Here is a 12,742-nt window from a genome sequence, read left to right on the forward strand (position 1 = left end):
ATTAATTCCTTCAAGAGATTAAAGAGGGTAGAGTCTAATTTACTCACTTTTAAAGATTTCAGAAGCTGGGCTCGGTGGCTCAGCCTGTAATCCTGCGCCTTTGGGAGGCTGAGGTGAGTGAATTGCCTGAGCCTGCGGGTTCGAGACCTGCCTGGGCAGCGAGACCTCATCTCTACAATAAATCAAAAAATCAGCTGGGCGTGGGAGCGGCCGCTGCACTCCAGTCTGGGCAATAGAGTGAGACTCCAACTCAAAAAAAAAAAAAAAAAAAAATTTCAGAGATCCAAATTATCCCAAAAAAGGTAATGAAATAAGTAAATTTATTATCTGACTCTTTTTCTTTATTCTAGTATACAGAAAATTTGCTGAAAACTCCATAATATTTGTAGCAGTTATCTCATGCAACAATAGTTTTTCAGAAATATTTTTAGTGTGTTTTTAAAAAATTTGATTTATATTTAAACCCTGAAAGATACTTTTTAAATTATTGTTACATATAGACAATATGTATCTAGATTTTTTGACTTATTTTCTATTATTTCTATTGACTTATTTTCTATTCTGTTATGCATTGTGCATGGTATCTCCAAGGATACACATGCCATTATTTTTTTCATTATAAGAACCTCTTATAATTATCTTTTTCTTTTATTGTAGGTGTACTGGACAATAATTTATTGGTTTTTGCTTTTCTGAAAATTAATGCTTCACTTTTGATAATAATTGATGTGTAGCATATCTGCAATAAGGGCGCAAAACTAAATTTTACTATAAAGTTCCTCTTTTATTTCCCTTTCCATCTTATACTCTTCGGAAAGAAGTCACTGAGAAGCTCTCGTTTAGGGAATGGAAAGTTATATTCCACCTTCTTGAAGGTGTTGTAAAATGTAGTAGGAACTAAGATCTAGGTGCTAGATGTGCTTGTTGCTACTGAGGTGTCATGGCTTCTAGACCCTCTCAGCTAACAGAGTAAGTGTATATATACAAATATATATATATATATATACATATATGTATTTGTAAACATTTCTCTATGTAACTCTCTAATATAAAATATTGTTATATGATGGTAAAAATAATTACATAGCTATATATGATTGTCTATAGAGTTAAAACTGAGTTCATATTGATGTCTCCAACTCTAATCCATTACTGCATAGGCCATTTAAGTCTTCTTCCCTTGCTTATCTATTACCACCTATTCTGACAGTGAGGAACCAGATTCCTACCGTTTTAAATTCTTACATAATAAGTTCTCATTCTGGAAGTCTCATTGTTTAATAGTATCATTCTTCTGTTGATTTTTATATTCAGCTCATTCACATTCAAAATTTTAGCTGGCACTGTGTTTGTGTGTATGTGTTTGTATTATGTTAATTTGACTGACAGTGAGAACCGAGAGGGGTCATGTTTTAGGAGTTAGGACTACATCTTAGAACCAAGGGTTAGGTTCTTTTTTTGTTCCTTTAAAAGTCAGAAACTTTTGTTAACCAATTTTTATTTTATTTTAGAGGGCACAAGTGCATATTTGTTCCATGGACATATTGTGTACTAGCAAGAATTGGGCTTCAGGTGACCTGTTTTCCAGATAGTGAACAGTGCACCCAATAGGTAACTTCTGAACTGTAACTCCCTCCCCACCTCACTGCTTTTAGTGTCCACAGTGTTTATTGTTCCCATGAGTGTGGCCATTTATCTCCCACATGTAAGTGAGAACATATAGTGTTGGGTTTTTTGTTTTTGAGTTAGTTAACTTAAGATGATGATCTCCAGCTCCATCCATATTGCTGCAAAGGATACGATTTCATTCTTTTTTGTAACAGCATAGTATTCCATGGTATATACCACATTTTCTTTAACTAGTCAGTTGTTGGGCACTTATGTTGAGAACCAAGGGCTATGTTCTATGTAAAAAATTGAACTAATCCTCCTTTAACAAAGCCTAATTCGGTGTGTTATAGGATCAAGGTAATCCATCAGCAATTTAACTGCCTTCCAGTACAGAAGCCAATATTCTTTAGAGAACAACTGCCATAATTCAGAATACTTTCAAATATAATTTCTTCTAGCAATTTTAGTGTAAGAACATAGCATAAATGTGTGGACACAAACATCAAAATAATTGTAACAATTGTTTATAGACATGCTATTCATAGTAGACACAAATTGGAGATGTCAGACATGCCTGTTGACATTTGAATTGATATGAAAATCATGAAATATTTCTCTATTGCAGACCTCTACAGCAAGGAAAAGTAATACATTATGGGGGAGGGCCTCCAAAACTCAAAATTTATTTATTAGAAATTATGTATTTATTCTTACATGTTTAAACCTGTCACCTTCAAAGTTTAAATACATTTTAAAATAAATTATATTTATTTCCAAAGAAGGCAAAATATTTTATGGATAGAAAAATAAGAACATGAGTGAATGCTCGAATGGTGGGAGGGAATTGTGATTGGGGCAGAATGAGGAATGCAATACACCTATGGAGACATTTTTTCACTGCTCAAAATAGTTTTTGACCTCGTGGAGAGATCCATTTCTTGGGGGGCTCCCCCTTGTATGGCTACACATCTACATATATATGAATCTCATAAACAAATTGAGTGAAAAATTTCATGTAGAAAACGTGATTCCAGTTATATTTATTTTTTAAAAAAGCAAAATGTTTTATGGATAGAAAAATAAAGCGTGTTAATGTTAGAATGATGGGAAGGAATTGTCATTGGGGCAAATTGAGGGAGACCTATTGGGTACTAGTAATGTTTTTATGAGCTGGATAGTTGTTAAATCAAATTATTTATTTCATTTGTTATGATTGACTTGTTTTGGGCAGCCATCCTCAAATGTCTGGTGCTTGGTGTTGACTCTGGGTAGGCCACATATTTCCAGCAGGCTAGCCCAAGAATCTTCATATAACAGTTACATTCCAAAAACAACAAGAGAGACAACAAGCCCGAATGTGCAAGCATTTCCACATTTCCACATATCATCTTATTTTGTATTGACCAAAGCTAGTCACATGGTTAAGGTCAGAGACAAATGTGAGGGCACTATATAAAAGTGTGGGTCCAGAGAAGCATGACCCCTTAGTCCATTACTGAAACAATCTGTTATGGTTTTATTGTTTGCAATCCTAGGAAAGCCCAAAGTGTTATGGAAACATGTAGGGTGACAGGATTTTTGATTCAGCTAGAAAATTTTGGTTGCAAGTGTGAGACGACCTGTTTCCATCTGATCAGAAAAGATAAACACTCTTGGTTGAGGTGCTACAAAAAATTTAATGATAGGGCTCATTCTTGGTAAAATACAATCTGCTGTCATTTTTTTCCCCCTGGATCTACCTCTATAGAAATTTCTACATTCCATTCTCAGTGTGGCTTTTTATCCTCATCAAGGCTCTCTTCATGCTAGCAATAATTGTAACAGCAGTTCTATATAAAACCTCCTCTACAACCCCATAGAGAAGAAAAGTAGCCTGGTTCAGAAGGTTTTCAGGAGAAATTAAGATCTGTTTGTTCTTGTTGGGTCATTTTTAAGCCACTGTTGTAGCCAGATACATAGAACATGCTATGTGAATTAGCCTAGATCTCATCATTTACCCTTGTAATCAACTACAAGATAAACCTGTTTTTTTTGTTAAGTCTGTTTTGTTTTGTCCTATTGTTTATCATGAGGATGGAGAAAGTTTTGAGCAGGAAAAAACTAAAACTAAAACAACGAATATTTACTACAATAGGTGTATCTTTTTGATGTCTGATTTCCATAAGGATGCTTCTCTCCTTAAATATCCTTTTAAAAAACTGTGGTTATTACATTTTAAAAAATTGATATGCAATTTATACCATAATACCATAAAATTTACCCTTTGAAAGTATGCACATTTTAGTATACATGCCTTTGAAAATGCTCAGGGATACATAAAGTGCAATCAATAACTCTCAAAATGCAAACTCAAATTGTATCTTCCTTCAAGTCCAGGAATATTGGATGTTTAATTATTTTTATTTGTTGTAGATGCATCATTCCTCAGATATGCAAGCTATTATTAAATAAGTTTAGTGACATCCAACATACCCAGGAACCATGGTAGAGAGAGAAGCTGATAATGAAAATGAGTTCATTTGTGATATTGGGGAAAATAATGCAAAGTGATTACTAGTCCATACATTGTGTCTTTTCCTAATTGGAAGGATTAACAAGAATTAACTGCCCCAGAACTGGAGTGAGCCAGCTGGTGGGCAATACAGGTACCCATGATTTTGAAATTTGGGAAGTACTCTTCATTCTGTCATTTAAAGAGCACATACTTGAAATGGGCACTAGAATCTTCCACCATAGGGATTTGTACAAAACTAATACTTTGTTTATATTGGAAATAGGAATGCATGGACCTTACCAAAATGAGCCAAGAGGAAGAATGTTGGATAAATCAATATTGCTTCATGATATTACATTGTTCTATGGTTTCCTGAATTTTTCTCAGAGGATGAGTTTTGCTGTTACTTGATAGTATAAATGCTGGGAAGAAATATGAAATAAACCAAAAGGACTCCCATGCTATCTTGACAATAATACCCTTATTCACTAATCATTTATGTGCCAACTCATTACAGAAGCAAAGCCGAAGATATTTTCAAGTCAGATTCAGCATTGAATTTGAGGACTTGTGACTTATAACATCTGGATGTTTTCTCTGCTGCTAACTCTCATTAGCTTAACTCACTCGGATTTGATCATTACCTAGAGAAAATTCAAGTCAATGGCCAGGTGAAGGGAAGCACTTTTAATCTCCCTTTTGTTTCTAAGATGAATCTCTCCTACCCTTTCATAAACAGGAGTCATTTTTACCAATTGCATCAGGGAGTACATGAAGAAAATTTTTTTAATGAGGGTATACAGGGTCTAAGTAATCAAACCTATTGTGGACTCCCATATCCCATATTATTTCTTACTAGAGTTCTTTGCTTGCTCTCATTAACTTCATCTCGCAATACACAAAATCTGCTTTTTTCAAGCTTTCAAGGCTGCAGATTACCAACTCACAGGAATTCTGAGAGATAACTTAATATTTTTTTCATCTTTTTATGTGAGTCAGTTTCAGGTATATTTTATTTTTCTCTAATAGTAGACCATTTTGATGGCTGCTCTGAAATTTATCTACTGTGTTTCCTTATCCTGTAGCCTTGCTGGGCACAAATCCTGAATTCTCATCATAGGCCTGGTGGTAGTTTAACCAATTTATTCATTACCATATAACAAAGAATTTCTAAATTTCTCTTTTCTCAACTTGGTTTGAATAATTATAAAATTTTTAGATTGGTTACTTCATTCTCTTGGTAGCAAATTTTCATAAATATCTTTTACTTGCAATTGACAAAAAGTCAACATTGATATAAGAAATACATTAATATACATACATGTAGCCCAAATAAATTGTTGGCTGAGTTCATATAACTGGTAGAATTAACCTTTCTTGTAGTTTGATCCAGAGGTCCATGATGGAATGAGGGCACTGTCTCCATCTCCATCTCCATCTCCATCTCCATCTCCATCTCCATCTCCATCTCACTTGTCTGTGTGCTCTAACTTTATCTGTGTGTTGGCCTCGTTCTTAGGGTAGTACTGCTGGTAGAAACAGTAACTGTAGCAGTTTCAGACATTATCTCTGCACACCATATCAGAGCAAGAATGTACAGTTAATCAGACTTCCAGAAGAAGTCTTGATTAACTCTGATTGACCTGATTTAGATGAAAATCTTGAATTATCACTGTAAATTGAGTGATAGCACACAATAATTGATTTAGTTTGGGTTATGAAGTTTTCCACTGAAAGTGCAAATGAAGAAAATTTTCCTGAAAACTTCAATTCGACAAAGTTGTTTACTGGGTGTTTTGCCTCCACCCTCAACAGTGAATCAAACCTGAGAAACAAAACAAGAGGCATTTGTCAAATATTACCAATAAAAGCAAGCAATGTAGGCTTAGAGAGTATATGAACATTCTTCTTGGCTTCTACATGACTCATTCTTCTCCCAATATGGTTGGTGTAATTGTGCAATGTTTGTTTTTATGCTTCATTTCTACTTACAACATCAATAATTCATTAATCCATTCAGCCTTTCATACAGGGAATTGTCCATCCATCAAATATATACTCGTTTCCATTGCATTCCATGACTACTGTACTTGGTACTCATGGTGTGGGAAAGGGGTGGTTAAAATATATATTATCTGCCTTTATACATTCATGATCAACATAAAATGTTATTTTTCCTAAATGGCATAATGACATATGTATTATTCAGTAATTAAAAAAATTTAATATCCATTTGTTATAGGATCAAGGTCTATATCATTTGATAAACACTACATTTTATATCACAATTTTTTATTGACTTACATATTACCAAGGAATGTTCATTTGCTTGTTTCCAACTTTTTACTATTACAAAATGACTGCAATGAATAGTGTTATTGACAATTAGAATTTTGAAATAAATTTCTATATGTAGATGAAACAGGTGAAATGTTATATGTACTTTTGATAAATATGAATTCCAGTGTTTTCAAACAAATTGTGTATTAAAGTGCCTGTGTCTTGTTAAGTATTAGCATACATGCTAACACTGAACAAAATGCAATAATTTAGTTTGTGCAAGTGCGATGAATGAAATATATGTCATTATTTTAATTTTTAAATCTATGACTAATAATTATTTGTACATTCTTTCCTATTGTTATTAGTGATTTCATTTATTCTTAGTGAATTAAATATCTGTTTCTCTTGATAGTTGTAGTAAATTGTTTGTCATTTGCTTTTTATTTATAGAAACTTTCTGTGTATTTATGGTATTAGAGCTTTCATGTTAGCTGTAGCACAATGCTATTCTTTTACTTATACTTCCTCTTTAGTGTTTTTTGTTAAATTTTCTCATTTTACAGGAGATATTTTGAAGTTTTTCAGGTAAATTTACTTTTTTAAATGGGAAAGGGAATGTGCGTATTGACTAAGGATGACTTCTCATAGAAGCTGGGGGAAAAAGTATGACCTCACACCCATATTAAGAAATTACCTGAGAAAGTCACCTGGATAGAAGGAAGTAATTTAATTTGATTAAAGGAGTAAAAGTGACATTTTATCTATCATATTGTTCCTTAACTAATTCTTCAGTAAATAAATTAACGGAAAATTGATGAGTAAATGGCTATGAGGTCAATTTTATTGCTCTATGAGCTAAGAAATTACAAAGTTGGTTATCAGCTTTATGGAAAAATCTGAAGTAGATGTGGATCTTAAGAACTGATTTATCAACTGAAGTACACTTTACTTCTTTAAGAGAAATGCAATTTTTCTGAGTGAGTCATTGAAGGCTTGTTTAACTTGCTTATTCCTCAGGGTATATATGAAAGGATTCAACATAGGTGACATGGAAGAAATAAGCACTGACACGCCTTCGTTAATGTTTACCTCTTCTTTTGCAGATGGCTTGACATAGATGAAGATGCAGCTGCCATAGGTGATGGAAACCACAATCATGTGTGAAGAACAGGTAGGAAAGGCTTTTTTCTTTTGTTGAACAGAAGGGAACTTTAGAATTGTCCTTATGATATATATGTAAGAGAGAGCAACACATATAAGAATGATGATGAAAGTCAGCACGGCAGAGGCTATAACCATCTGCTCAATTAACCATGTGTCTGAACATGATATTTTTAGGATAGGAGATGCATCACAGCCAAAAAGATCAATGACATTAGAGTCACAGAATTCTAGATAAAAACCTAAGCTGAGTGGTGGGAGGATAATCAAAAATGCTGCCATCCAACAACAAATAACCATTATTCTGCACACTTTGTTGCTCATGACTGTCATATAACGCAAGGGTTTGCAGATGGCCATGTAGCGATCATACGACATGATAGCCAATAGAAAAAATTCAGTTACACCAAAGAGATCTGTAAAAAGTAGTTGAATGGCACATGCATTATAGGTAATAGTTCTGTCCCCAGTTGATAGGCTGTATAAGAATCTTAGAACACAGGCAGTTGTAAATGAGATTTCTAAGAAAGAGAAATTTTGGAGGAAAAAAATACATGGGTGTTTTCAGGTGGGAATCCACCATGGTGAGGGTGATGATGGTCAGATTTCCTGTTATACTCAACATGTAGGTGATAAGTAGAAATATAAAAAGTAAAACCTGCAACTGAGGATCATCTGTCAGTCCCAGAAGGATGAATGTTGTTATTGCTGTGCGGTTTCTCATTTTTAACTTCTGGATTTTGCCAAACCTACATGTCAATGTCAGAGAAACCTGAACAGCAGAATTAAATAACAAAATCAGCTAATGATTAACTCTTGTGCATAGTCCATTCATACAACATCCATGGGTTTTACTTGTTTACCTGAAGAATTTTATAGTGAGGATATGCACACACACACACAAACTCACACATATGCACGTTCCCATATATTAGTACATTTTTTAGTAAGTTGATCAGTTAGCTACTCAGATGAGAACAAGTTATACAACGTGGAGAAAAGTTAAGAAAAAAGTTGCTGAATATCCTCACAATGACATAGTATTCTTTTCTTTCTCATTTCCTTCAGATTCACGGTCTTTGCTTCTATTTCTACAAGTATGCATTTGTCTCTCATCTGTTACCATCTGGCTTTTCACCTCACCAGTTTTTATTTTTTATTTTTATTTATTTATTTATTTTTTTGAGTTGGAGTCTCACTCTGTCGCCCAGACGGGAGTGCAGTGGCCGCTCCCGGCCACCACAGCCTCGACCTGCTGGGCTCCGGCGATCCTTCCACCTCAGCCTTCCAAGTAGCTGGAATTACAGGCATACGCTACCAGGCCCGGCTGATTTTTTGATTTATTGTAGAGATGAGGTCTCGCTGCCCAGGCGGGTCTCGAACCCGCGGGCTCAGGCAATCCACTCACCTCAGCCTCCCAAAGGCACGGGATTATAGGTTGAGCCACCGAGCCCGGCACCTCACCAGTTTTTAAAAAGTGCTCCTTTAAGTGTCTTTCGATGACTTAACTCAGTATAATCATAATAATAGCAAACACAAATCTTTTGCCATGCCCCAGGTACTGTTTTAAGTATATTGCCTGTATAAGTAATATCCTTAGGAAAATCTGTAAAGTAGGGAGATATATTATGCCCTCTTGAAAAATGGGAAAGCTGGGGAACAGAGAGGTAAAGTACGTGGCCATGGTTTCCTAGAAAATAAGTGGCCAGAAAGAGGAACTTGAGTCCCTAGTCTTAACAACTACTTGTTGGTGCCCATTTACCTTAATGTTTTCATATCCAAAGATGGTATTTCTCTTGGTAACTGAAACCAAGGTAGGGGTACTATGCTGTTTTTCATCTAAATCAAGATGTTTGAAGCCAAGGGGGCAGTATTAGTAATTATGCTGACACTGCTGGTGTAAATCAGACTACTGAGGACAAAAACTAAATGTGTGCCATACTACATGTAAATACTTACACAATTCACATGTAATATCAGGCCTGATGGAAAATAAAGGTGCCAAAGTGCAACTGACTAATTTCCCCTATTTTATTAATCTCTCTTTTTATATTTATCCCTCAATGTTTGCTCAATATTTCTTTCAGTGAAAAACTGTAGACTTGAGCCTCTATTATTCTGGGTTAAGATCAATAACTAGGTGAAAATTATTTTTTATGTATCCTCAGTTATATATCTAGATATTCATAGGTTTCTAATTTGTAAGCACTGTCTTCAGAGTTCCAGATTTTCTTACCTTTACTAAATGGAAAAGAGATCTCCTAAAAATAAGGCATTTTCATACGGTTTTAGAACATTTCTCTCAGAAAGCTTGGATGCGGGTACTACCAAAACCATGAATAATGTCTTTCTCATTTTTGTCGAATCAAGTAAGCACTGCCTCCTGCAGGATAAACTCACTATACTGAGCGAAGTCTCTGTGGTAGAGAAACATTGTTATAGAGCAGGGATCCCTAATTTAGGCCAAGGGGAGATAATGCTTGATAGGAAGCTAATGCCCTTTTGGGCAAAGCATTGTCACCAGAACATGATCCTGTAGCTCACATCGAGAAACTTTGTCCTGTTTTCTTTTTTACTATCTCAGTTCCCCACCCCTTAATTCTCTTGGAATTGTATTCAGCTTTATTCAGGTCATAAGGCTACCTTTTATCTGCAGTCATTAATGTCTTGCTTTACTTGAATTCAGTCTTGCATAAATATTATTATTGAATAATCCCATCCTATTCATATGGATGAAATCCTGCTTTGACTATTGAATTTCAGCAAGTATTTTAATTTTTCAAGAGATCAGAAGTGTCAATAAAATCTCCAGTCAATATTTCAGTCTGCTGCTATTGTGTGTACATTCACATTTTTAACTTTTTGTTTATATCTGTGTTTGTGGTTAATTTTATTTATGAATATTCCCCACCCAGAGCTAGTAATAATTTCTATGATCATCAATCCAGCAAAAAATTCACAAATGATTGTAGATTCTTTCCATCAAATGCTAACAATAGCATTCAACATATTGATTATGAACCTAGCACTTTGTTTAAATAGAGAAATAAATCATTACACTTCCCACTCACCTCTCTTTTACTGCCAGTGTATACGCATACATACATTGAAAATAACTGAATCAGCAAATGTGTTCATACTTACCCATTAAGCAGTAAGTTAGTTCATGACATCTGTTGACAGTTATTTGTAGATGTTTATAATAAGGCTGAGGTTGAACAGGAATATTCCAGTGGAGACATGTGATGAATAAGTCTTCACAAACAGAAAAGTTCCTGGAAATGCCCAGAGTCCTCCTTCACATAACTTTTTCTGTGAGAAGACTTCTGCCATTTTAAACTAAGAAAATATATTCTTGTTCTCTTGGTAGCTAAAATAAAGGGATACCTAGTGCAAAGTGTTGGGGATACCATGAATTATTGGGTGATGAGGGACAGTTGATCTTCTGACTTACTGGTCAGGAAAACATATTTGGCCCTAAATATAACTAGTTGATTTATATACTCCATCTATAACAGAAGTCAAAAGAGTCAATAAACCAAAAGAGTCCTTGGAGTTCAGGTTTAAAAGTCACTAAGGACTCTTCAATATAATCAGTTTTGGCAATCATCCTCACACAGGCAACAATGGGGATAGAGACCCTAGGGACAAGAAAATGCAATAGCATTAGACATATTGATGGTGCTGGACAATATTAGTCAAACAATAAGATGCTTGTTGCTTTTCTTGTATTGTTTAAGGCAATGAAACTTATATAAGAATACTTTTACAACTTATTAAGAATAACTCCTGGATACTATAAAAATATGAAAATAATAATGAAAAAAAGGACACATAGATAACTACTTCTGGATACCATAAAACTATGAAGATAATAAGGAAAAAATGGACACATAGATAACTACTCAAACATAAGCATATAACTAAATCTGCAAAAACTGTTGCACTCTACCATTTTCATTCAAGCTATTGTAGTGGTTTTTTTTTCTTTTTTTTTTTTTGAGTTGGAGTTTTTTATGAGTTGAGTTGCCCAGACTGGAGTGCAGTGGCACACTCACGGCCACCGCAGCGTCGACCTACTGGGTTCCAGAGATCCTTCTGCCTCAGCCTTCCAAGTAGCTGGAACTACAGGCACGCGCTACCACGCCCAGCTAATTTTTTTATTTACTGTGGAGACGAGGTCTCTCCAAGTTGCCCAGGTTGGTCTCAAACTTTTGGGCTCAGGCAGTGCACTCACCTCGGACTCCCAAAGTGCTGGGATTACAGGCTGAGACACCAAGCCTGACCTGTAGTGGTCTTTAATGATCACTTTCTTAAAATTTTAGAGTTGTAGACTGCGTGAGGATTTGTTACATATGTAAATTGTGCGCAAGTGAGGGCTTCTAGCAGGCCCAACGTCCCCCCGGTGGTGTATGGTACCCAATGGGTGGTTGTGTGCCCCTTGGCCCTCTCCCTGCTTCTCTCCTTTAGCAATGCTTAGCTTTGTCTTTATGCTCATGTGTCCAATGTTTTAGGCCCGCTTATGATTGAAAACATGCAGTATTCAGTTCTTCGTTTCTGTAACAGATCACTTAGAATGATGGTCTCCAGCTGTACCCATGTTGCTGCAGAGGACTTGATTTTGTTCGTTATGGGAGTGCAGATTTTCATGTGTATATGTAACACATTTTCCTTATCCAGTACACTTTTGTTGGACATTTGGGTTGGTTCCATGTTTTTGCTATTTTTGAACAGTGCTACAATAAATATATGTGTGTAAATATCTTTTTGGTAGAGAAATTTATGTTTCTCTGAGTATTCTTCCAGAAGTGAGATTACTGGGTTGTAAGGTAGCTCAATTTTTAGTTCTTTGAGAGAGCACCTCACTGCTTTCCACAAAGGTTGAAAAAGCTTACAATCTCACCAACACTGCAGAAGTGTTCCCTTTCTTTGCAGCCTTGCCACCTGTTATTTTTTTGACTTCTTAATGATAGCCATCCTAACCAGTGTGAGATAGTATTTCTTGTAGTTTTGATTTGCGTTTCTTTGATGATTAGTGAAGCTAAGCACTTTTCCATATATTTTCTGGCTGCTTATATGTCTTCCTTTGAGACGTGTCTATTAATATTCTTTGCCTCCTTTTTTAAAAAAATTATTTTATTTTAAAAAAATTTATTTTAAAGATGTGGGGTACAATTCAGGGTTAGGTGTACA

At 35.2% G+C, this 12,742-nt stretch overlaps 1 protein-coding gene across 1 annotated transcript; it reads right to left on the reverse strand.

Annotated features, from left to right (window-relative positions):
• Positions 1-7,333: 7,333 nt before the first annotated feature.
• Positions 7,334-8,273, reverse strand: LOC103269835 (olfactory receptor 6C68-like). The gene is given in 2 exon segments (XM_008067391.1): positions 7,334-8,098; positions 8,100-8,273. Coding segments are annotated over 2 exon segments (939 nt in total).
• Between the last annotated feature and the right edge of the window lie 4,469 nt (positions 8,274-12,742).

This window comes from Carlito syrichta, unplaced genomic scaffold, assembly GCF_000164805.1.
Source record: "Carlito syrichta isolate Samal-C Ts95f unplaced genomic scaffold, Tarsius_syrichta-2.0.1 Scaffold309503, whole genome shotgun sequence".
Classification (NCBI taxonomy): Eukaryota; Metazoa; Chordata; class Mammalia; order Primates; family Tarsiidae; genus Carlito; species Carlito syrichta.